Below are 27,331 nucleotides of genomic sequence, written 5' to 3' on the forward strand. Positions count from 1 at the left end.
AAGGACAAAAAAAAATTGCAAGCTGGTTTATGACTTTGCCAATTAGTAATAGTAATGATTCAAATACCAGAAAACTTATTTTCATCAACTTGTTTCCACACTGAATAAAAAATTACGAAAATTAACACAAAGCTACGTTTAAAAGCTAATGTAATGACAACTAAACTCACCTTGCTATCAACTCTGACCAGCTCAATATTACTGGCAACTCTATTCGCCATATACAAGTTCCTTCCAATCCAATCGAACGCAATGGACGAAGGCGCGCCAACGACTCCGGTGTCGTGTCCGAGAAACTCGACCTTATTGCCACCGCCGTAAGGCATAGTGTAGATTGTACAGTTTTCATCATCATCACTATCGCCAGAGATGGATTGTAGCCAGTAAAGCATGTGACCTTGACGGTCGTAGTCGATTTGGACTCCACCTGGGTAAAATATATACAAACTTTAGCTATGTCCTTTAAGAAAGTTATATATTGTACCGATGATATAATAGCAAATAGAAAAGATCTTTTACATTTTTTTCCAAAAGTATAATTAAACTGGTGAGAGTATAATTTAAATAAAGGTAACTAAATTATTCCTATGAGATTTCATTATTAAAAGCGGGCGAGTGCTGTGTGAGCAAAAATAAATGTTTTTTTCTGTTTCGTATTTATATGAATTATTTTTAGTTAAAGAACTAAAATCATTATTTTATTCTGCTAATTTTTAGTGAGTATATGAAGATACATTAAACTGCAATATAAAAAAAACTGTTCGTAAGAAAAAGTTAGTACCTTGTACTCCAACAATTGAAGACAGTTGTCCCGCGCGCCCTGAACCATCGGGTGCCAAATCAATGATCTGTGAGCCCTTGAGCACCATTAGGTATGAATTCTCCTCTGTAATAATAGTAAAAAAATTCAATAAATAAATAATATATACTTTTAAAACAATGTGAAAAACAAGATCAAAATCCATGTCGGTCCAAGCATACTACCCTGAGGCACCCTACAAAGATTAAGGCGTTTTTCTTCTTTCAACCAATAACGAATATTAAGTTTTTTACTTCAGACTAACTCACTAGATATATTAGGGTCACGAAATAGATTTAAATAGTATTCATTTAATTTTATTGTATCTACTGTCTCTGTGTGGATTGTATTCGAAGTTTTCGATATATCAAAGATTTGACAAAACATGTTACTTCAATTTAAGAAAAAAAGACACAACTAATAAAATCTACTTACCTTCATTACATCTTCCATCTGGTAGTAGTTTAAATCCGGTCTTGCACAGACAAGTATATCCGACAGTTTCGTTTGGACTCAGCAGACAGAGATGTTGACAAGCGTCCTTCTTACACGGCGATTGGTATTTAGGCTGAAGAGACGGATGATGCACATGGATCGATAAAGGCTGAGAAATCAAGTGAGAAACCACTGTTTGGTTCGTCCCTCTGAACTTATGCGCCGATAAAACACGATTCAACTGTCTATCTGTCCAATATAATGTGTCTTCGAATAAGGTCAAAGAATGCGGGTGTAACAAGTAATGACTGCCAGCCAAAACTTGCTGACGACCTGTGCCATCGTAATTACAGAAATCTATGAAATCCAACTTTGAATCCGCGAAATAAACTCTCTTAGTTGCCGTGTCTAACGTCAATCCATTAGGCCAGTATATCTTTGTCGTGATAATAGCAGATCTTCGACTTCCATCCATACCGACTCTTTCGATTCTCGGGTTTTCTCCCCAATCGGTCCAGAACAACCAACTGGCTTCTCTTGCAGGATCCAAGCACATTCCTCTGGGTTGCGTAATATTTCCGCTAAGCAACGTTGCGCGGGAGCTACCATCTTCTTTCGCCACTTCTATTGTATTCAGCTTACTGTCTAACCAATATATATTTCCTCCCACCCAATCGTAAGCTAATCCTTCAACTAAATCCAAGCCTGTAGTGATAATCTCTTTAGGTTCACTGCCTCTGTCAAGTCTAGCGATCATTTTCAATTTCATATCTGACCAGAATATAGTTCCAGTGTGCATATCTGAGGCCGTGGCGACGACATTTTCTACGTTAATTGGTACTCTTTCCAAACCCTGTTCATTCAGATCAGCGACTAAGATGGAATGTCTGTTGGATATGATGAGGAAGGCACTGGAATGGTTGTTCGCTTTGCAGGTGTGGTTGTCTGTAGAGAGTCTGTATCCGTCAACGCAGCTACAAGCGTAAGAACTCTTGGAGTTTGTACACAGTTGGGAGCACATTCCTGTCAATGAAAGAATATGTTATTTAGTATTGATCAAAGCATAATAAAATATTTGTTTATCTATAATTAGGATCAAACATACTTGGAAATAGCTAGTACTCTTGGGAAACCTACGGATTTCTTAACGGACAAATACCTGTACCCAAGATAGGTATAAAAGAAATTGATGAGAATCATAATATCGGTAAACGATGTAGACTCAAAACTGTTACCACAAAATTAATCGCAAGTTTACCATCTTGGTTAAAAAATATAATTACATCAGGCAATAGAAGCAAAGGCTGCGATGGAATTTGGTGTAACGCTACTTCTTGCGCTTTGGAACGTGGCAGTAGAATTAGTTTTAAGTTAATTTTTAACATTAAAAAAGTCATGTAGGTATATCATCTTAAGTTCAATAAAGAATATATTTTCTTACCTGGAGGAGTACACTCGTCGATATCCTTACAGTTGAGGCCGTTGGTGTCGAGTTCCTCTCCCTTCGGACACAAACAGAGTGGTCCAGTTGGAGTTTGCTTGCATCCATTCGAACAGAGGCCATCTTGATGCTCGCATTCCGCGAAGTCACAGCTTGCACCTGAAAGGATTAAATAAATATAATTCATTAAAGAGTATAAAACGAAGAAATTTCTTTTGAAACTCGCAACGGATTTTGATGCAGTCTTCACTGTTATTTTATTCCTGAAGCTTTATACATACACAAATGACCCCTGGGGGAGCCGGGCCAGGTCGCTAGAAATATACATAGATAGATAAACTCTTTATTGCACCATTCACAAAGGAGTTGTAAGTTACAACAAGATATTCAATCATAATGAGTGCAATGGCGGAATTATCGCTAATGCAATTTCTTCCAGCCAACCATTGGATATATATATATATATATATATATATATATATAAAGGTTGGCTGGATATATATATATATATATGTATATGTATATTAGACATATCACACAGATTGAGCTAGCCCCAAAATAAGTGAGACTAGTGTTATGGGATACTAACTCAACGGTACTAACTACAAATACAGATAGATAAACTTCTAAAGAAGTTTATTTTTTACGCTGGCCCAGGGCTTTGCGGCGTCGCAGCCTCAAAAGTGAAGCCTAAAATGTGAAGAAATGATATTATCGAATTTTACATCTACCTACCGCCATCTAGAGGCAAGTAGTAAACTATCCAGTCAACCAGTGTGAAAATTAGATGAATTACCTTCATCAGCGCCATTAGGGCAGTCGGGTTTGTTGTCGCACACCTGGGTGATGTTGACGCAGCGGTCCGTAACGCCCGGACACGCCCATTGGCCAGAACCGCATCTGTAACAATATATAGCTGTTTTATTTACAAAACTCATCGACAATTGAATAGAAAAACCTGGTAAACCTCGTAAGTTCGGTTCGCTTAAGAAAAACATTTTATCGTTAATTTTGTGATCAAAAATAGCTTTCTTTCTAAAATATGTCTAAGTATTAAGTTATTTTTCTTTAAGTAACGTAAAGTTAGTTTTTCTGTAAGTAAAGTAAGTTCTTTAACGACTACAAAATTATTGGAAGGTTTTCAAGCACGATTGATCCCATTATCGGTGTCATCTCCACAATGATCATTGCCATCTCAGACGTAGCACTTGAAGGTGCATCGTCAATGGTAATCGTAGATGTCTGTCCCCGGGCATCGGTTAGCCGAAGTTAGAACGTCTTTTGTTGGGAACTGTATGCGTTTTTATAACAAATTGCCTAAATGGATTCTTGATTTGACGGACAAAAAATTTAGAAATTATATAAAAGAAATACTTTGTAAAAAGGCATATTACAAGTCTGATGATTATGTGAACGACAATAATGTTTGGCCCAAGCATGGTGCAGTATGCTCATAACATATGTAATTGATTTATGACATTATTACGTACGTTTTGTACATTTAGCTTTTTATTTATATATATATGTATATATATATTGTGTGACAATTTTCAAAAATTTTATTAGAAAAACTATTTTTTATTTTGACATTTTTAATAATGATGTAAATTCGTCCTCCGAATTTTTAATATATGTATAAGACCTATATTTGTTAATTGACGTCCTTGGAGAAAAGGCTGCGGTGAAGTTTGTTGCGCCGCTTCTTATTCACCTGCGCTTTGGAAGCCGGCAGTAGACTTAGTTTAAGTAATTTTTTTAAAGTCGATAAGTGATGTATATCATCCTAAATTGAATAAAGATTTTTGATTTTGAATTTATTGCACGTATGTGTTATGGCGATGTATGTGTTAAGGCGATGTATGTGTTAAGGCGATGTATGTGTTAAGGCGATGTATGTGTTAAGGCGATGTATGTGTTAAGGCGATGTATGTGTTAAGGCGATGTATGTGTTAAGGCGATGTATGTGTTAAGGCGATTTCGACATTTGCTACCTACATCTACAGCTCTCTTTTCTTCTCACCTCAAAAACACAAATAATTTGTAATTTTAATTAATTCTCAGATGAGGCAATTATGCCCTAACGTGCTTCTGTTTAAAGCTCATTTTCCATTGCATCAAATAAAGTGATGTTACCTGAACGGAGGAGGTTTGCAGGCATGTTTAACTCCCTCATCAGAGTTGTCTCCACAATCGTCATTGCCGTCACAGACGTACGACTTGAAGATGCATCGTCCGTTGTCGCAGCGCACGTGCGTGTGGGGACAGGTCACTGACCCGCACGTGGCCGGCTCGTCTGACAGATCCTCGCAGTCTGGAGTACCTGCGTATAAAACAAATCGTAAGAAGATTTGTCCTCGGTGATAAATAATAATAATAATAATAAATATATTAGGACAAATCACACAGATTGAGCTAGCCCCAAAGTAAGTTCGAGACTTGTGGTTATGGGATACTAACTCAACGATACTATATTTTATAACAAATACATATATAGATAAACATCCAAGACCCGGGCCAATCAGAAAAAGATCATTTTCCATCATGACCCGACCGGGGATTGAACCCGGGACCTCTCGGTTCAGTCGCTAGAACCTTACCACTGCGCCACCGAGGTCGTCAAAATAAATGATGTATTTGATATGGTGAGAAATCAATTTCATGCAATCACGTCAATCTATATCCATACTTCCATGCTAATCATGCTAATCAATCTATTCAATTAATAATTATTTTTGTCGTGACAGCTAGTGCATCAACTAGCTAATATTACTAACAAGGCTAAAGACTCATGGGCGGATAATATTGATTCAAGGCATCAACAGTAAAAGCTAGACTGGGAGCGATATAAAAAAATCATAAAATACTAGATGCGCGTTCGCTTTTTATAAATTAAATAAATATAACTTACCATCACAATACCAAGTGGAAGGTATACATATGCTGGACGAGCGACACTGGAACTGTTTGTCGTGACATTGGTGTGGGGCCACTGCTGGGCAACCGGCTTCGTCACTGCCGTCGTTACAGTCCGGGATCCCGTCGCATTTGTATGCCTCCTGAAAGTATATAAAAAAATACTAACTGTAGTAAACATGTTATCTTTTCTTCTAGCATATAGTCGTGTAGTACACAAGGTGGGAAACAATAAAACATAACTTTAAATTAAACTATCGTGTTGAATTATTAAGTAGCTATTTATGTCCCACCGCTGACCAAAACACTTCGACTGCGCGTTCTAGACTTGTCTGACTGTTCGATGATATCTCTCAGCGTGTACCTGCACGCACTGCTTGAGGTCGGCGCACTTGAACTGGCTCGCGAGGCAGGAGACGGGCGGGCAGTCGGCCTCGTCCTGCTTGTCGAAGCAGTCGTCGTCGCCGTCGCACACCCACGACGTGGGGATGCAGTGGCCGGTGCGCGGACACGTGAACTGGAAAGACAATTTTTACGATTCATTATCGCCATAGGGAAGCCAAATTTGCAAACAAAAACATATCCGCGGTCTTTAGTTTTTACAAATATACAGTCAAACTTCTTCTTCTTCATATGCTCTTGACAGAGCAGTCGTGGTCAGCCATGTTGTGTGGAGACAGGCAGCTCTGTAAGTAGCTAATGCTTGGCGCAAGTTTGTGTAATATATGACGGGGAGGTATTCAAAAATGTAAGGGGACATACAGGGCAACCAAAAACAATAATAACATGGCAGACTCAACGGGCTTCTGGGAGGAAGACCATTTTATCATGTTTAGCTAATCGTTACTCTAAAATAATGCACACAGCTTCCAATGAACAGACAATAGAATTCTAATCTCAAGTTACAGCTCAAAACACAAAGGGATTACTAAATTATCCTCGGATTATCATCATCCATTCTATCTACCACTGTCTATCTGTTCGTGCTAGCCAGTTACGTCTACTGATCCACGACACACCGTGCTAACTAACCAACACCAGGATTGCTGATAGACAGCAAAGAACTCTTATCACGCAACTGGTCATAATCACAAAATAGAACACCAACGAACACCACAAGCGTGTTCTCTCACTGACCTTAAAGCCACCTCGCGTAATCACATAACAAAATAACACTACAATATTCTCTCACTGCCTCACAGCCACTTCACTATAATTTCAAAGCTATCACTATCGTCTGCACATATTACTACTACGCAATTCACTTTCCTTATAAAATAATCTCAAAGAAAACACAACGACCATACCGCGTCACAGCGCTAAAGAAAAGTGAATCTCAAGAAGGCAACGCCCACTGAACAAGATTTGAATCAGACTCTTGTTCAACTGTTTCATTCATTAAGTTCCGGGTCCGCCAACTGAACCGACAACTAAACACCTTCGTTCAAACCTTCATTCACTAAAGACAAACTGTCACACGTCAGTGTGACGATATCGCTTCTTGATCAGTCAACAAACCACAAATTAGCGCTAGCAGTCACTTTTAATCGAACACTTTATTCAATTTAAAATGATGTACATCGCTTATTGACGTCAAAAAATAAGTTAAACTAAGTCTACCGCTGACTTACAAAGCGCTGGTGAAGAAGAAGCGGCGCAACAAACTTTACCGCAGCCTTTTTTCCCAAAGACGCCAATCAATAAATGTAGGTCTTATAAATAAAGAAAAGATCTTATAAATTTAATTAACTTAAGAATATCGGAAACAGAAATATTAAGAAACTATGAATTATTAAAATCCTAAAACGAATATCGATTATTACCTGGAAGTAAGCGCAAGTTTTCTCAGCACAATGCGCGCCCTCGTCGCTGCCATCTCCGCAATCGTTCTCCGAGTCACACTTCCAAGTGTTCGGCACACATCTACCATTGTCACACTTGAACTGCGACGACGAGCACGTAACGTTGACGCAGCCGGTTTCGTCCGAATAATCGCCGCAGTCGTTCTCCGCGTCGCAGCGGAAGGTGGCCGGGATACAGCGCCCAGACTTACACATGAACTCTGACGAACTGCATGTTGCTTCTGAAAAATTAATTCGTGTTAATGCTTCTGTGTCTTCTTTCTGATCTTTCATATGGGTTGCTCCATTGGTGTTGTTTAAATAGGTAAATAGGCGTAGACACAGAAAACAATAGATATCGGTTATAGCGATTGGAAATAAAAGGAAAAGAAACTGAACAGAGCGCTAATATCTTTTGTCCCTAAACTTGTTCCCGGTTTTATAGCCTATCTTACCGCTTTTTATGAGGCTAGCTGCGCCCCGGGGCTTCGCTTCCGTGTGAATTTCGGGATAAAAAGTACCCTGTGTTATTCCAGGTTATATTCTCCCCGTGTATCAAATTTCATAACAATCAGTCTAGTAGATTTTGCGTGAAAGAGTAACATACATACATACACACATCCTCACAAACTTTCGTATATATAATATTAGTAGGATAGACTGGGAAATTAAATTTCCTACACTATAAGTTTTATACATTCTTAGGATTTGACAATTTTTAGAGCTAAAAGCGATCAAATGTTACACAAAGTGCAACGATAACGAACGACAACATACTTGTACAGTTAGCGAACTCCTCGTCACTGTTGTCCAGGCAGTCGTCATCGCCATCGCACACCCAGCTCTTCGGGATACACCTCTGGTTGTTGCACGTGAAGTCCCAAGTGTTAGGACAGGCCCTGACCGGGGGCTCCGAGTTGGGATCCGCCTCGCAATTAGTACCATCGGTTGACAGCTTCTCCCCATAAGGACATCCACATTTTACCGTCAAAATTCCCGTGTTGTTCCTAGGTATCGCGAAACACAATTTTTGACAGTTGCCATTGTTTCTTGCACAAGGTTGCATCGGATCTATTCTTTGGACTTCCTCGCTGTAAACTTTGACGCCATACAACCTATTCGTATTAGGCTCCCTCAGCATTATGTCTTCCTGTTCGCCGGTCAATTTGTGCAGTCTGACGATCGCATCAAGTCTCCAATCGGTGATATACATGAATTCACCATAAATTACTATAGAAAATGGATGTCTGATTAGTTTTGAATTGACTGTTTTTACATCGGTACCGTCCAGTCTGGCGTGTTGGACATGGTCTAACAAAGCATCACACCAATATACTCTGTCAGTGTTAAAATCTATGGACAATCCGTTAGGCCAGCCCAGGGTTACGTTTTCGAAGACCAAAAGACCGGATCCATCAGTATTCACTCTACTTATATTCGCTGGTCGATCCCATTCGGAGAAAAATATAAAACCTTTGTTGGGATGGACTACGATAGCCCTTGGTCTTTTCAGGTCTTTTAATAAAGTCCGTCTATACGACACGTTTCTTGTCGATAAAACATTTAGAGTTCCTTTTCTTGAGTCGATGTAATACAAATTCTTCGACGCCCAATCCACGGCTAAACCTTCCACTCCTTCGTTCTGCGAGGCCAAAACTATTTCTCTAGTAGATCCATTTCTATGTACTCTATATATAACATCTTGTAAAACATCTGAATAGTAGATATGTTCATCTCTAGCGTCGAAATCTAATCCTACGAACCTAGCTCTCCTGGAGACTACAGGTAAAATCGCATCGCTGAATCCTTCAATGACTGGATTCAGAACCTTTCCTTTAATAAACCTCTGCTGCGAATACATAAGGAATTCACTCACTAAATTACAGTTTCTTAAATCAGTTTCCAATTTATATCCAACATTGCAAGCGCAGCGGTAGCCCAACCCGCCGTTGGGTAAAGCTGTAACGATGCACATTTGCGCGCAGCCGCCATTGTTGTTCCCACACGGGTTATTCACAGAGGTTTGCTTCAAGGAGTGTATCACAGTAATAGCTTTAGGGTCCCGTACGTCCTTCATCTTATAAATCGCTTGGATGCTGAGGGAACCCTCGTATTTGCTGACCGAGCTGATGCCTTGCTTGGTGCTGTCGGACCAGTACACGCGGTCTTCAAATAGCGCCAGTCTGGAGGGACTGGGCACCTGAAAGAGAAATAAGAAATTAAATTGTAACTATCTTAACGATATGCCGTACTTATGCCGATATACGTAACTTCATCTATGAAGCTTAAAAGACCAAAGTAGACTTTTAAACCTAAAGATAATTTACCTAAATATCAAGTCAACTTCAGAAAATTTCTGACTTTCTGAACTTAAAGCAGCATCGTAAATGGACATAGTATTAATATAATAATGAATCTAGAAGTTTAAAAGGTATGTGCGCGTTTAACACCTGTTTTAAGTAATTCAAATTCAAAATTCTTTATTCAATTTAGGATGATATACATCACTTATTGACAACAAAAATTACTTAAACTAAGTCTACTGCCGGCTTCCAAAGCGCAGGTGAATAAGAAGCGGCGCAACAAACTTCACTGCAGCCTTTTCTCCAAGGACGTCAATTAACAAATATAGGTCTTATACATATATTAAAAATTAGGAGGACGAATTTACATCATTATTAAAAATTTCAAAATTTGAATGAATAAATAAAATAAAAGTTGAATTTCCAATAAAGTTATTGAAAATTGTCACACAAAATATATATATATTTATAAATAAAAAGCTAAATGTACAACACGTACGTAATAATATCATAAACCAATTACATATGTTATGAGGATACTGCACCATGCTTGGGCCAAACATTATTGTCATTCGCATAATCGTCAGACTTGTAATATGCCTTTTTACGAGTACAAAGTACTTCTTTTATATAATTTCTAAATTTTTTGTCCGGCAAATCAAGAATCCATTTAGGCAATTTGTTATAAAAACGGATACAGTTCCCAACAAAAGACGTTCTAACTTTGGCCAACCGATGCCCGGGGACAGACAATTTATCTTTATTACGTAAGGCTCTATCAGTGTAATCACCAACTTTTTTAAATAAGTTTAAATTTTTCCGGACATGCGGTAATCAATCAAGAGTGTTGGTAAAACCAGTCTTTTGGTAAGTTTAATTCTACGTAATGATATTGACAATAACATTTGACACGTAAATTTCTTCCGTCTCTCGTTTCTTCAAATAAGATGAGATTATGATATGCAGTAACTTTGTACTTAATTTTCAATTTGTAAGTTTTATATTTACACTGTTGTGTACAAAAATAAATAATGATTCCCAACCTGCTGTCCCCTCAGGACCAAGAAGCGGTGGTTCCCATCGTAATCCACCGTCTCAATGTAATCCAGCAGGGAGTCGCACCAGAACACCCTTCGGGAGATGATGTCCACGGCGATGCCTGACGCCTTGTACGCGGCTTCTGATACGATAGACTTGGTGTGGGTGCCGTCCATGTTGGCGCGGATTATCTGGAGAATTTAATAGAGAAAAATAGGTTTATTACGCTAGGCGACACGAGGATTATAAGCTCTAGGAAATAAATTTCAGGCCATAAAAATATGTAAAATATGAGCTCGAATGGAACAATTAATATTCATGTCTGTCCGTACTGTTCATATCCATAATATAAATGTGAAAGTTTGTTTGACCTTCAATTAGGTCGAAACAGAGGATTACGTAGATTTGAAGTGATACAGGTTACTTTTTGCCGAGAGCGGAGCCGCGGGCAACAGCTAGTAATATTATAAAGTGAAAGAGTATTTACGAGTATTAGTCCTTCTTTCACATCAAAATGGAGCAATGAATTAATGTGATTATGTACGGAGATAGCTGGAAGGGTGTAAATGTTATAGTTTTTGCCATGGGCCTCCGCCCGCCGCGGCTCATCATTTTAAAATCCTCACCTGACTGCTATCAGCCACAAACATGAACCCAAGCGTCGGGTCCAGGGCAATATCTGCAGGGTTCGTCAAGTTAGAACCTAACACCACCGCGTGCCATCGGCCGTCCAGCTCGAACACGTCAATTTTCTGGCCTACAGCGTCGGCCACGTACAGCTTGTCGCCCACCCAGTCCACGGCTAACGCTACCGGAGCCCAGGACCCCGCGACGGATATGTCGTGCCCGCCGTAGCTTGTGACGCCAGCTGGCACGCTCAGCATTTGAGAGTGGATCTGGAGTAAACGATTATTATTGTTAGAACATGAGGTTCACAGTAATAGATAGAAGTATCCTGGTCACGGAGACTCGCCTTGATCTAAATTTCATGAGAGAACGATATCCCAACAGGTATTCTACGGATTACCGTGAGGATTTACTATTAATATATACTCAATAATACTCTAACTATAATACTCAAGTGTATGAAAAACTGACATGTGCCAAACGGTGAAACTAGATACAATTCCTAGGAGACTGTGTGCTTTTACATTAAAAAAGAATGTGTTGAATTTGAATTATTTCATCACCTTTCTCGTTTTCAGATCAGACCAGAACAGTATATTCCTCTTGTAATGGTAATCCAAGCCAGCAGCAGAGGTGGCATTCGCCATCGGCGTCACAGCTCTTCCGTGCAGATCCATCCTCAACACCGCCTTCTCATGAGCCAGGGCCAGCGCCGGCGCAGCCGACGCACTCGCCGCACACTTTTGACCACCAACCAGGGAATAGCCAGGTGCGCAAGCGCATTTGTAAGATCCTGGCGTGTTAACACAGAGCTGGTGGCAGTAACCCCACTCTTTGCATTCGTCGCGGTCGACACAAGTGCGGTTGTCGGGGGATAATGTTAAACCAGCTGGGCATGCGCAAGCGCCGCCAGATGGCGAAGCCACGCATTTGTATTCGCATTCTAGTGCTGGACATGTGGTTGTTGCTGAAAGGAGAAATATCACGTCATATTGGTGGAAAGGGAGACTTTGAAGATGAGATTTCTGTCTTGTCATCTTTATTTTAACTGTTTCGATTTTACCTTTGGGCAAACGCCACCACTTGTAACTTATAAAAAGTAATCCAAGAACTCAAATCGTTGGATGTTAATAAATTAATGACGACAAACAAATTTCTGATTTAATAGTGTATAACCTTATATTATTTTCAATGCTCATATACTCGTAACTACACTTCTATAAAATCACAACGATCTTTACTTTCTATGAGTATTTTCATATTCATAAAGTGTTGTTTATTAAAAGTGTGTTTATTTCACTCGAGTAAATTAATTACCTGGTGCTACCCACTAACGTGGATTAAGTTTGCGAATCGCATACACAAATAACTCACAACAAGCAGTCTCCTCATCAGCATTGTCCTCACAATCCTTCTTCCCGTCGCACAGCTGTGTCCTGGAGATACACTTATGCGTCCCCCCCGGTCCCCCCTTAGGACACAAGTACTTGTTATCAGGACAGGCGATGGCGGTACAGTTGGCCTCGTCGGTGCCGTCCGCGCAGTCTTTGTACCCGTCGCAGTGGTAGGTCAATGGGATGCAGAGGGAATTGCTGCAGCGAAACTGGGTTGCTATGTGGCAAGGGGGGAAATCTGGAAGGAAAAAGATGACTTAATCTCCTTCGAAATGGGCTTGACGAATCTCAAAATTTTCACGGCTTCTGCAAGACCATGAATAAGTAAAAATCAGTATTACACGCCAAAAACTCAAACTTGGTGTAGAAGTGCCCAAAGAAAAGGCTGCAGTGAAGTTTGTTTTTTGACGTAGCAGCTCTAGTTCAATAAACGTTATAGGTTTGACTCCTGTTTCACTTGGAAAGAAGAAGATTATACTCACTGCAGTTGGCTTCATCAGAGTTGTCCCCGCAGTCGTTCTTGTGGTCACATTTGGCGCTGGCGTCGACGCATCTATTGCCAGTAGCACACTTGAACTGGTCCAGTCGGCACGGCACGGCCTCCCCTGGGCAGCCCTGTTCGTCTTTACCCGTCCTACAGTCTAAGTACCTGAGAAAAAAGGATGGAGATCAGTTTTGGTATTTTATAAAGATCGTATCGATTGATTGGAAGTTTCGAAATTTTTAATTCTTCTACTGCGTGATTTCTTATACATTGGCATTATTTATCTACATGCTCAGTTGATGGTACTGAACAACTTTACGTATGGAAGCAACCTTGAAATCGCCAAAAAATCTACTGTTCCATACATTTTCCAAAACTTACCTAGGTATTTAATTTTATATAGAACAGCTGATTTTTCTTTTGCAATTTCAGAATTACTCCCATACTAAAAGTTGTTCAGAATCATGGACTGAGCATGTAGACAAAATATTGCTATGTATAAAATTCATCCTATATATCTCGGAAACTTAAAACATTATGTATACCCTTAAGTGGCGAGTGCTTTTGCCCATGAATCACTCCATATCCTCCTGTGGATGTTGTACGAGGCAACTAAGGGATACATAGCAATTGTATTCCCAAAGAGTGTTGATGTCAGGTAGGTGTAGCGTCACAGCCGAATCTTCAAAATTGTAATGTTCATTATTTACGCTGATCCACAGCTTAACGACGTCACAGCTCCGAATGCAATCGGAAACATGCGGAGATGAAAGAAAGAAAGAGAATATTTAGGCATTGACGTTGATAAGTCTACTATTGAGTAATATTCCCACCAATAGGAGGAGTTAAAACGATGGTTGCCTGATTGCTTACCCGTCGCATCTCTTTTGTTTCGGTATGCAGGGCCCTTGTGCAGATTTAGCAGAACTGGCCCTCTCCACGCCGCACTGGAAGTCGTCTGGCTGGCAGTTGCGGTACACTGGAAATTAATAATAATCATCGATCTACTAGTATAAATGGTACATATACATACATGCACTGCACACCCTTTAACTCGAATTAATTTCTTTACCAATACTTGTTCAGTACGTCTATGCATATAAATTTGAACAGGCGACTGAGAGCATTCATTTGTGTAATATTAATCCTAATTTTTATTACTACATACCTACTCATTTTTATTTTAATACTATTGCATTCCCAAAGCACAGGATTTTTCTAGCTTGGGAGTTATTGCACCCTAATATTAAACAACACATTTCTAACTTTCTTTTTGTAAATCGAGTGTGTCATGCTCACTCAAATCGTCAATCTGGTAGTGGCGTCGTGGGCCGGGTCGTGAGGTTCCCTCTATTATGGTTAAGCTACGCGATGGCTGACCTATGCGTCAACTCGTGAACGGGTGCTGCCAGAGGGAACTGGTTATCTCGTTTCTCATATATTTTCATGTAAGTTAATTGTGTTTCACATCGACATATATATATATATATATATATATATAGCTGTTTTATTTTTTTAAAAGCTGCTTTATCTGTTTCCTTTTAACTTTTTTTATGAATAAGAGAGTAGATCGCTAGAGTGAGGGCAGAGTCACGTTTAGAATCACTAAAGCAAGATTTTAAATAACACTTTCCCGGAATATTAATGCCGCAGCTTATTACTGATCCTGAGCAGAAATTTCGTAAAAACTATAGTTCATGGATTTAGTCAGTACTTGTTGTACGAAGTACCTACTAATTCCATGTTATAGATATATTTCTTTTATCTATGGTAAAAACCAACAAATAGAATGTCAAAAAAAATCTTTAAACAATAATGAATGCTAAAGTAGGTCGTTGTATCGCCTTGTCTCCCGTGGTAATTAAATGTAAATGTTATTTTAAATGTTTTTAATATACAAATTTTAAACTGATACATTTCCTATTTCCAGTAAGATGTTTTGTAAAAAAGTCGTTTAGATAACTTTGTATTTATTGAGGGCATATGCATATAGGGCATTGCGTGTTTAATATGCAACCTGTATATAAATATAAAAGCTTTTAATAAATGGACAATACTCAACGGCCTACCCTAAGCAGTAGTGCTTAATATTAGTGTAGACTAATCATAAGCCCAGTAGACACGAACAGAGAAACACACAGATCTCCAGACAAAAACCTTCGAAAACAAGCACAAATATTTGCCCGCGCTTGGAATCGAACCTAGGGCCTCCAGATGACCACTATGTCACGTGGCAGCCGTAAGCATAATTTCTCCTTTTTTTTTTATTTGCTAATTAATTTTATTTGCCAAAATGGACAAGAATATAAATTTAAAATGTAAAATTGACTAATTTTTTGTATGCTGTTTTGTTAATGGCTAAATAGGTTAAGGATCTCTATATTGTTTTATTAACACCATATTGTACCCTATTTAATGCAAATAAAAAAAATATCTTATCTTTTAAAATTACATGTTAACGCACACTATTATTATTATATAAACAGTTGTAAGGTATGTGAACATAGTTGATATTTTTAATTTTGAACGCAAGACGCAAAAAGAGGGGTGTTATAAGTTTGACCGCTAAGTGTGTATGTCTGTCTGTGTACGTGGCACCGTAGCTCAGCTCATCAACGGATGAACTGATTTGAATGCGCTTTTTTATTTGATAGCTAATTTTTATGCCGTTGTTATTAGACATGTTTGATTAAAATCGAAATTCAGCCGTTCAAAAGTTGTGGCTAAACGAATATCGAAATACGGGGTTTTTTCAAATTTGTCTAACAAATATGTTACAGCATATTTTTTTAAAATTCTTTCGCTCCGTCAACTGCACAAGAGACGGGGCAAAAAGGCTGTTTTCAAAGCGGTCTAGCTAGATAATGCGATTTTCATACAAAGTTATGTAAAACCCCTAGAGGCCGCCTTTGACGTCGGAGTGGCTCCAACCCTGTCTATGAGGCTTTGTGCACCTAAACACCTGCTCTTGCGCGGAATTCTCCGATGAAAATAAAGGGTGCAACAACCTGAATTTATTAGATCTTTTATAAAAAGGCTAATTAAAATTCAATACGGCGTTTGATTCGCTAATGCCGGGTACACACTGTCGCCGAACTCGACTAATGTCGACACGAATACACGACTATTGCGCAGTATGTAGATTTTGTTTAGCGCAATGAAAAACCAGCATTGTATACCGAACTAATTTCAACAAACTAGTCACTAAATCATTCATTCAATCAATCATTCATTCATTCAAACTGTATCGCAATAATGTATACGGCAAAGTACTGTCTTTTTGTTGTCAGTAATGGCCTGACTAATCATGGAATTAGTAGGTACTTCGACGAAGTACTTACTAAATCCATGTGGCTAACTGACTGGCCGACGTCGGGTGTGGAGAAGAAAAAAATAATAGGCGCACCCTGGGCGCCGACGTTTTGTGGCTGCGGAAGAAACTGTAGTTGAGAGAGAGAAACTGGTTCTTTTTTAGTTTATTTACTAATCATCAATGTCGCTTCTCTCTGTCTGTCTGTCGCTTAGATGTTTAAAACTAAGCAACGGATATTCATTCGGGTTTTTTTTTTTAATAGAAAGAGTGATTCAAGAAATATTGTACACGTGCAAAAAGTCGGGTCGGATAGCTAGTTACTAATAAATGTAAGGATGTGTACGTTAAATATTCTAAGTGTGATTTACAGAAAAGTAGTATTCACATGCATATTTAGATTTCATATTAACATACCGAAGTTTTCTACTCCCAACTTGCTTGGTGAGGCTGCTGCCTGGTTTACAATAATGGCGACATCTATTATCGCAAATCTGCATAAGTTTTTGTCATATTCCATTAATAATTACTAGATGTTCGCCGCGAATTTAGACCTCGCGAACACAATAAATTTTTGACGTGTTTTTGCATAATTGAAAATATTACGAAAACCGACTGAACCGATTTTTATGCCCGTTGCTATTTCTAAAGTCTTGGTGTAATGGATGTCTGGTAATTCTCTATAAGCCAACTATTAACGACTTTGACTACTTTACTATTTGACGACCTCGGTGGCGCAGTGGTAAAGTTCTAGCCACTGAACCGAGAGGACCCGGGTTCGAACCCCGGTCGGGTCATGATGGAAAATGATCTTTTTCTGATTGGCCCGGGTCTTGGATGTTTATCTATATATTTATTTGTTATAAAATATAGTATCGTTGAGTTAGTATCCCATAACACAAGTCTCGAACTTACTTTGGGGCTAGCTCAATCTATGTGATTTGTCCTAATATATTTATTTATATTTATTTATTATATTATATTAAACCAAAAAGGAAAGATAGCAGTTATAGCGGAATAGAAAAAAACAATTGATTTTTGTGTTCCACAGCGGTGTATAAAAAGCATATAAAATCTAGATAATGTGCAGATTACAATTTTTATTAATCTTTTACAAAGTAACTGTTTGGCATTTGGCATAACTTGGAAAATATTGCAATGTTGTTTCGTCTATGTTCAATAAATCTGATACCAGAATTCGTCTCATAAAACAATTGAACATCACAGGATTTTTAAAGAAAATCTGCATGATAAACAAAACCACTACCGCTTATATTAGGACCGCGGCCGTATGCCTTGTTAGTATAAAATTAAATGCAAATTCACGACACCGAGTCTTATTATTTTAAGCCGCCACAACTTCGCCTTAAGTAAAGAGAAAGAGTTGGTAAAAAAAAACTTAGTTTTCTCAACTTCATAAGACAAAGTACAGTGTGAAAATATGCACGATTTAAATACTTGCTTGCCTTGACTTTAGATTAATTAATTATAGTTTTCTCTTCTCTTCATTGTCGTATTCCTCATGGCTGATGGTCGTGGTCATTACGTGGAATGAAACACACACAACAATATTCTTGGCATTATTAATGGAGTGGTATGCCACACAAGTTAATATTAATCAACCAGTGTGCAGGTTTCCTCACGATGTTTTCTTCACAGGAAGCAAGTGGTGGTCGATGAAAAGTACCGAGTCAGATTTGTATACAAACTCATGTGGCACGAGTAGGATGCGAACCTGGGACCTTTCGATCCACAGACGGGCGTCTTAACCATTACACTACCACCGCTTCTTCTTCTGATACATAATAGTTAGAAAATACCTTTTTTTTGGCCAGTTGAATAAAATATAAATAGTTTTAAATCCTTATGATATTTTTATTTTTAAAGTGATCAATAGCTACATATAAGCGTCTATATTGGTTAGCAAAGGAGCCATTTAAAAGTCGTCACGAATAAAAGAAAAGCAGGATAACTTTTAGCAGAATTTAATTGATCACTTAAACATAACTAAAACTAATGATTGTTTTCATCGACCACCACTTGCTTCCGGTGAAGGAAAACATCGGGAGGAAACCTGCACACTGGTTGATTATTATTAACTTGTGTGTGAAATGGAGAAGGCAATGGCAAACCACTCCATTAATAAAGTTGTTGTGTGTGTGTTTCATTCCACGTAACAACCACGACCCTCAGCCATGAGGAATACGACGATGAAAAAGATGAATCAGAATCTGCGAATACAATCACCTCGACTGTACTCGTCATATATTTAAATGAACATGCCTGAAAATAACGCCCTATTTCTCTTAAAAACCGACTTGTAAACGGAACACCGCGGCCGGGACAATTTGAACTTTCATCCTCCTATATACTCTAATATTGTGGAGGTCAACTTAGGTTGGCCTGGTGAGGGGTTCGGAGTAAGTGGGCAAGTTTTAATGGGGTGTAAATTGCGTTTTTGTTCGGTTCCGTATCTCTGATGTACTGTTTTTATTCAAATCTGTGTGATAAGATGGGATTAGTTTGGTATAAAGGTTATATTAGAGCGGTTTAACACACACATGTTGATAATCAACCAGAATGCAGGTTTCCTCACGATGTTTTCCTTCACCGGAATCAAGTGGTGGTCGATAAAAACTATTACACATGAGTCTGATTGGTATACAAACACATGCGGCACGAGTAGGATTCGACACTGGGATCTTTCGGTTCACAGGCGGGGCGTCTTGAACATTACACCACTAACGCTTCAACTTCAACATATTAGACAGATGTTTCATTCAAATTACAACATTGCCACCCATCAGCTATTTCGTGTCTATTGGAAGCACCCATCTTATTACAGACCGCGTCTAAAGTTGCTTGATATGGAGACCATTATTTAAACCTAATTCCCCATTCAGTTCACGTGGCGGTAAGCCACGGAAGTTTGATCATCAATCTAAATGAAATATTCATCTGTTCGGGCGGTTTTTATTTCACCTGTGCTAAGAAAGGATTCAACTTTTATAAAGTTTCAGTTATCGTCATTGCCACTGCGAGTATAGCGAGCGTAGAAGGGAGCAAGCCTTGTATAAATCATTTAATGTCAAAGTCTAGATTTATTAATATATTTAGCTAATTACAACGGTACACAATATGTATCCTTTTAAAGTATTTAGTAAGAATCAGTCATTGTCAAGATCTGAAGATCTCACTTCTTTATGATTAAATGAAATTATTCCAAAATCATTATTATTTGATTATAATTTTAGATGTAGCGATACCTATGGCTATTAAATATTCATATTCATTTATTTGCCAACTAAGTGTACAATGTTAGGTCTTCAAGTTATTATATCGCATTATTAAATGTCCTGTAGATATTTGTCAGGACGATGGTTAAAAGTTGGCCGACTTAGCCTGACTGCATTAATAGCAAGTGATTTATTGATAAAATATGATCATTAATTGTGTCTCGAACATTGTAAGTGCAAAATTATTAATGCTATCGAACAAAATTAAACATTTAAGAAACTTCAGACTCATCTGAGAGCGGCCCCACTGAGAGCTGACGGTTTTCAAACGGCTAAACGCACATTTTCAAACATAGCTAACAATTCTTCTGTCAACAAGATACATAAATTGTTTATTCAACTGTTACAGACACAAAATAACAGAATAAAAAGAACAGTAGATCCCAAAAAAAGCACAATACGAACATTCGTGTGCTGCAGCAGTCAAAATGCCCATAACTCAGCGATACCTTTTGCACTACCGAGAGTAAAAAAAACGCTGATTTTCAGCTATAAAGTAAAAATAATTTTAACAAGTAAAAATAAATCCATACATAATTTTCGAAATGTATCAACCCCTAAGGGAGAAGTCCGCTGAAGTTACAATAAAACACAACAATTATTATGATATTCCATTTCTTTTTCCTTTTCAAAGTTAAACGCTCGGTTTTGTATAGGGTTGGCACGGATATGAGTTTCCTATTTATAAATATGAATAACTAAATTAATATTAGAACAAATCACACAGATTGAGCTAGCCCCAAAGTAAGTTCTAGACTTGTGTTATTATGGGATACTAACTCAACGATACTATATTTTATAACAAATACATATATAGATAAACATCCAAGACCCGGGCCAATCAGAAAAATATCATTTTCCATCATGACCCGACCGGGGATCGAACCCGGGACCTCTCGGTTCAGGGGCAAGTACTTTACCACTGCGCCACCGAGGTCGTCGATCTCGTCGTCATTTATGTTTTCCTAGTATTTAGATGGATAAATGTTTGTGTGGTTAACGATAGTTCGCGGTGGCAACGGCCGATTCGCGATGAGTTTTGATAGATTGATTGCTGTACACACACTGTACAATACTGTAAATTATAATATTACGGTAATTATGGACACAATGTGAAAGAAAGCTGAAAATAGTATGGAAAAAGGCTGAGATGATGAATGTTTATAATTTCTCGACATGGCAGCCCTAAAGCAAGGTATTTTCTCACTTTTGCCGTCTGTTTTTCTTGTTCTCTCAGAATAATTAGAAGTTGGCGCATTTAATGACTCGGTAATGTTCAAAAGGACTTTATCGTCCAAGCTGTTTGTTTTTAGTTTTAGGGATTTTAATTAAAATGTAAAATCTCTTAGCTGGCCAAGATAATAACGCCATTTTCTCTAGATCACTCTGTCGATTGACTGGTTGACATAGCACTAGGATTTGAGTCCGCCTTTATGTTCTTTTTGTAATAAATTAATAGAAAAGAATAATAAGAACTAGCGGCCCCTCGCGACCTGTAATTTGTAGGTTTTTGAAAAAATACTATATATTATATATATACGAACAGTATTAGCTTGTTCTGAAAACAATGAGATAAAAAATATTCAGTGCCCAGCGGGAATCGAACCCATGCCTAACCGGTTACCTCACACCATGCCAATTCGGCCAAATTAACTTTTACTTAACTAAACTTTTTTAACTTTAACCATCGTATGTCTCAATCAAACACAGTTTCACACCCCAAAAAGGTGTGTGAATTCCATAGAAAATTGTTTATTTATTGTCACAAATCGCGGTGCAATCGAGATGTCGTTAAAAATGTATCGATTGTTTGATCCCAGAGATTGCAACGCTTCCGGATTCCCACCGGTAGGGCCACCAGCTTTCAACTTCTGTAAGCTTTTCCCCGAGCTTTTATTTAGTTTCTATTGTTTTAAGTGCCATGAATCTGTTACAACCACTTTATTTACAAATTGTATGAGTAATAATTTCTTAAGCCCAAGGTCGGCGTAAAAAAAAACTTTAAAGTTTTGAAAATTCAGCAGCGTTTTACAACCGGTCGCCTGCCTGACGTCAACCCTCCCTGGGAATGCTATTGTTGTCTATCAGCTGCCTAGGCTGTTTATCCCTTAATCGCCTCGTACGACATCCACGGGAGGATATGGAGTGGTCCTATTCCAGGGCGGAACCACACGCCATTATGTAACAAATTGTATGTGGGATTGCAACACTGTAAGAGTGAGATGGCGTATATGTATATGAAACGTACATGTATACATGTGTATGAAAAAGATAGAAGGTTGGTATGGAAAAGGGACGAATGCATGGGTGTGAGAGGGACAGAGGATGGTTTTAAAAAGATGGCGATGTAAGACGAAATTGTAAACACGTGTCAAGTGGATGAAAATAAGAAGAAGCGGAATTGTCAAGAAGTTTATCATTTCATTGAACCCCACCGATCCCACAAGTATTTAAGACTATTATTTCCAATTAGGCATTATTTCAACTGAGTTTCGAAAATAGGTGCATTTTCGAAACTCAGATGAAATAATGCCTTTGACAATGGTAACCCTATAGAATTGTCTCCGGGGCATCAGATTGTTCCGATCCCGGTTGTTGACTCCTGGATTCAATCCCGTCCGGAGTGGGAAGCCTAAGGAATCTTGATTTATATGTTCGAAGCGTCGACCTTTGGAACTTTTGTCGATAACGTTTGCGGATTTTTAAGGACTTATTCTGTATTATAGCGGGGGCGGAGTGTAATGAAATTAAACGGCGATTACGGGAACACAAACCGGTAGCCAATACATAACAAAGTTTCAAAGACTCCACACTCGCTATTTCTAAAGAACATTTCGCTTTTTTTGAAGCTTGAAATGAAATTATGCAATAAAATTATTTGAGTAGTTTTTATAAAATGCAAAATTTATTCGGAACCATTGAATGAGCGCTCATTTAATCCGTGAAATAAAATTCTTGAAACATTTAGAGTTCTAAGAAATTACACTAAATGCTCAACGAAAAAAAAAAACAAATTCTATTTTAAAGAATAAGCAGCCGCTTTGGACCCACGTCCGCTACATATTTCTAAACGGGTTAGACATGTTTATAGCCTCAGTTTACATGTAATCTAGATCTGCAGTCCCAAAACTTATAAATTGATTTCGCGAAAGTTATCGCGTGGGAAAAGAGATTCAACTTTTTAAAGTTACAGTTGGATTTTGTGCGAACACATTACGTAATACAGTGTAAAGGGTGAAGTGATGACTGCCATAGGGAATAGTACTGCTCGACTAGAAATAAGTTATCTCAATTGTTAGTTAAAACATGCTCGGCAACTAAAAAATCTTTTAGTTTCCCAAACTTTCAAAATAGACCAAACGGGCACAATTAGATACGAGTTTAGATACGTTTATAAATTGTGAATTTAATTCTTAAACTTATGATTACGCCTCACGCCCAACCTAAGGAACAGATAAAAAAAATATATTTCGGAATTTCAACTCTCTCATCTGTGCGTTTTCCCGGTTCCTTCCGTTGAGCGTCGAAGCCCAGTTCGTCGATGTCCACTTCGTTCGCGATAAACTCAAAAACTATTGCATGGTATTTCATACAGTTTTCACTAATAGATAGTGTGATTCCTGAGGAAGGTAATAGGTGTATAATTCATTATGTTTTTACTCGAACGAAACCGGGACGGGATGTTGGTTTATTTACATATTTAGTCTATCTATCTTAATGAAAAAACTCATTGAGATAGATCAATGTCGAATACGAATGGCTTGCGGCGTGCTCCTGTCACAGGCTGCCGGACTTACAGGGAATCTTGACAGGGCTGCCACAATTTATTTAGCTCATTAAACTTTCATTAAAACAACTTTTGTCAAGATTTTATTTAGTTTGACCTGTCCCGATGTTTGCATGTCTGTATGTAATCAAATCTTGCAAGTTAGATTTCTAACTTCTTCTAACGAGGGATCTACTCCACGGTATACAGCACCGACTTTTCGTCACAAGATCTATTTGTACAAGATTTGTCAACCGTAACACATTTCAATTTAATATTACAAGATTAGTTCTCAGTGTGGGCCGTTGAGCGTTATCCATTTATATTTTTTTCGTTTCTTATAGAGTGTGTTATTTCTAATACTGTTGTCTAATTGAATTACGCATCTAACAGTTTACCATAGCAAGGTGTTAAAACAAGCTCAATATAGAATTTCAGCCAACATATAAAATTTAAGGATGACACAATTCCACTAAATGAAATGACCCGTTTGAAGAAGTCTTTACAGAATAATGTTTTTCGAAACCTGACAACCCTACCATCTGCCATCACATTGAAAACTACTCGAAGTTTTAATATGCTTCCCATAAGTTAATAACCGCAGTTCACCGCTCAATTTTCTGCAAGGATATTATCTGCAGCAGCTGTGATCCGCGGCTTTGGCCTCGTGAAACTACAAGAACATTGGCAGAGAAGTGGTAGTGGTATTTATAAAGCGCAAAAAACATACTAATATTATTTAAAAAGTCTGTCTGTTACGATTTCTCAGATAATTCGTCTTCCCATCGTTCACGAGTCGACGCATGGGTCAGTCATTGCGGAGTTTTTCGTCAACTGTTGATAAAATAAAGGTGAGCACTCACCGCAGTCTGCCTCGTCTGTGCCGTCGAGGCAATCGACCACCATGTCGCATCTGTAGTGCGGGGGGATGCAGTAGGTCTTGTTGAACATGTACTGCGAGCATGCTAGCTGGCCGGGCTCGCATTCAGGTGGCGCTGTAAATTACAAAAATAATAAAAAAATTAAAGCATAGCCAGCTCTGCCTAGGAGTGGGACACGTCGCCTAAAGGTAAAAAAAAAGAATGATCGAAATTGTTAATGAAAACCAAAAGGCTGACATATATCTAGGGAGATTAAGCATTGTCATTCAATGTGTCAGCAATGCTGTCAGCCTTCTGGGCACGCTACCTCAAGGTAACGAATTGCAAGGACTGACATTTTTGTAAATATATATAAATAATTTTTTCGTTTTTATTTTAATATATTTTTTTTATTTTAGTTGTAAAATATAAAAAATATTTTGTCGTTTTAATTTATATTAAAATCGTTAATTGCTTTTGTCACTCGTATTTTGTAAATGTGGATTTTCCATATTGCGTATTGTTATGTGTTTTGTAATTGTGTTTGTTTTTAGAATAAATATTCATTCATTTACAATAATCACATATTACGAGCGCAATCACGCACACTAGCGCCATCTTCAAATTTTAATAAACAGCCTAATTTAACAGCCAAAACATGGCGTGAAAGTATTACAGCTTTCCATTATATATTGTAGTCACAACATTACATCTATTTTGGTGGTACCGTTTCCAGTTTTGTAATTGTAGCAACTGTGCCCATAGAAATCTTTCTACACTATTATTATAAAGAGGTAAGCGTTTGTGAGTTTGTATGTTTGAGGCGGGTAATCTCCGAAACTACCGAACCGATTTCAAAAATTCTTTCACCATTAGAAAGGTACATTATCCAAGATTGCTATATGCTATATTTTATCTCAAAATTCCCACGATACGAAGCCCCGGGCAAGATATAGTCTAAAATACTTTTTGTAGTATAGCATAATCTGTATACTTACATAGATAAAAGAATATGTCTGTATACACATCTTCTAATTTTAGCTATTTAATAAAATGAAGTGATAAATTATAACGCTGTCGCTTGTCAATATTGCTTGCAAACACGCACGGTTGCAAAGCTTTAAACTCGTCTGCGTTCCACCGTGTCTACAATAGCAACTATTTCTCTTGAAATACGAAAGAAACCTCAAATGAAGATTGATTTGTCGTCCCAACAATTCTGTTTGCGATTACAGAATTGGAATCAATAGGCTGTTGGTAGTGAGGGGGCTTCAACGGCAATCAGTGTCGGCCATCCATCAAGGAGACTTGAGGTGTAGCGTGTGCGCGCCCTAATTGAGGTCGAGGTGTCGAGGGTCGCGAAAATAGTTCGTGATTCCGATTGTGGACGCCATTTTGGAGTAAACATTTATATTGTAGTGTAGCTATTCTATCCCCACATTTTACAGTCAGCCGCTGCTACTTCTCGCTGCGGGAAATATTTCCCTAAATACTTCTGCGGCGATAACGACGCGAGTGAGCGTGTACACTCGGCCTTCATATTCTCATTCTCTATCTCTCTCTTCTTTATTTATCAACTCGCAAAAATGACTGACGTCGATCTCGTCGAGATTGCTGTTTCGACAGCATTATCTGTCTGATCAGTATAAGTCATCCCATATTACCTGCTCAATTTCATAAAGTTCTAAAAATTTAATTGTGTTTTTCATTACTCCACTCCTGTGTCCGGGCAGCGGCAGTGACACGAGCAGTGACAGCGCGAGTAACCTATTTACACACTCGTACTGCCCACTGGGTGCTCACTTCCCTGCCCAAAAGGGCGGAGTGTAAATGTGGCATAATTCTTGCGGCTTCGCTCGCAGCACAAAGTACTCTAAATGCCCCATCAGTCGTATTCTGTTGCATGTTGCAGCTACGTCGTTCGGTTCTTTTCTATAGGTTTTAACATTAACTTGCTTTGTTGTACGTCGAAACTACAAACAATTTCTGCGTTGTCCATCGACGGATGTAAACGCAACAGGGGCAACGGGGAAATGGGGCATAGCCATGAATTTAGTAAGTACTTCGTACAACCGCAGTACCGGCCAATTCCATGGAATGGCTCTAACTTGTAACATTAACGTGACGTGTGTCACATGACGAACTGAATAAATTCAACAAAGGATAGCGGGATTTAGCACTGGAGAGAGAGAGAGAGAGAGAGAGAAGCCTTTGATCAGTTCAGTTCATAATGTATGTATTGTATGCGTTATTAAGGTTGATTCACATACCATTCAGCCTTATGTCCAACCAAAAGTGTAAAGCGCGATTTTAGACGCTCTCACAAAAGTGTGGCATATTTATTTCCCTCTCGACTCATATTTAATGTTAATTCCAGCGTATTTCAACGCAGTTCGCTTTAAAACCGAGCTTAGTTTAATCTTTGGCCGGCAACAGACAAAGAGACGGAATTTTGGCCACTATTATTTTGTTTTGACGATGTCGAGTTAAGCCCCGTTTTTTGGGAAAATATTTAAAGAAATAATGTCGCTTTTATATTTCGAAAATACAAGCGATTTAATTTTAAAACTCTTTATAGCATTACTAGCATTTGCCCGCGGCTTCGCCCGAGTGAATTCCCACTGGATGTGTCCTCCGTATTCCAACATACATGCAAAATTACAAATAGATTGGTTTAGCAGATATAGCGTGAAGAGGTTACAAACAAACTTATTTTCGCGCTTATAATATTAGTTATTACGAGTAGGATCAGGATTAATCGTTTCAACTTTGAATCCAAATACCTAGATATAATCTGCATTTTGTTGACGAAAAACCCATTTCA

General features: G+C 38.3%; 1 protein-coding gene across 4 annotated transcripts in view; it reads right to left on the reverse strand.

Annotated features, from left to right (window-relative positions):
- The window catches only part of mgl (Megalin), a 266,890-nt gene that overhangs the window by 17,036 nt on the left and 222,523 nt on the right, over positions 1-27,331 (reverse strand). For all 4 annotated transcript variants that reach the window (XM_053750826.1, XM_053750825.1, XM_053750824.1 and 1 more), the window contains 17 exons: positions 24,511-24,642; positions 14,149-14,254; positions 13,274-13,440; positions 12,772-13,029; positions 11,961-12,364; positions 11,397-11,666; positions 10,776-10,961; positions 8,207-9,629; positions 7,412-7,671; positions 5,953-6,105; positions 5,584-5,731; positions 4,809-4,995; positions 3,472-3,575; positions 2,676-2,834; positions 1,235-2,257; positions 782-886; positions 171-427 (listed from right to left, as the gene is read on the reverse strand). In XM_053750826.1, coding sequence (XP_053606801.1) covers positions 171-427; positions 782-886; positions 1,235-2,257; positions 2,676-2,834; positions 3,472-3,575; positions 4,809-4,995; positions 5,584-5,731; positions 5,953-6,105; positions 7,412-7,671; positions 8,207-9,629; positions 10,776-10,961; positions 11,397-11,666; positions 11,961-12,364; positions 12,772-13,029; positions 13,274-13,440; positions 14,149-14,254; positions 24,511-24,642 — 5,342 coding nt within the window. The remainder of the gene's footprint in view (positions 1-170; positions 428-781; positions 887-1,234; positions 2,258-2,675; positions 2,835-3,471; positions 3,576-4,808; positions 4,996-5,583; positions 5,732-5,952; positions 6,106-7,411; positions 7,672-8,206; positions 9,630-10,775; positions 10,962-11,396; positions 11,667-11,960; positions 12,365-12,771; positions 13,030-13,273; positions 13,441-14,148; positions 14,255-24,510; positions 24,643-27,331) is intronic.

This window comes from Plodia interpunctella, chromosome 10, assembly GCF_027563975.2.
Source record: "Plodia interpunctella isolate USDA-ARS_2022_Savannah chromosome 10, ilPloInte3.2, whole genome shotgun sequence".
NCBI classification, from domain to species: Eukaryota; Metazoa; Arthropoda; class Insecta; order Lepidoptera; family Pyralidae; genus Plodia; species Plodia interpunctella.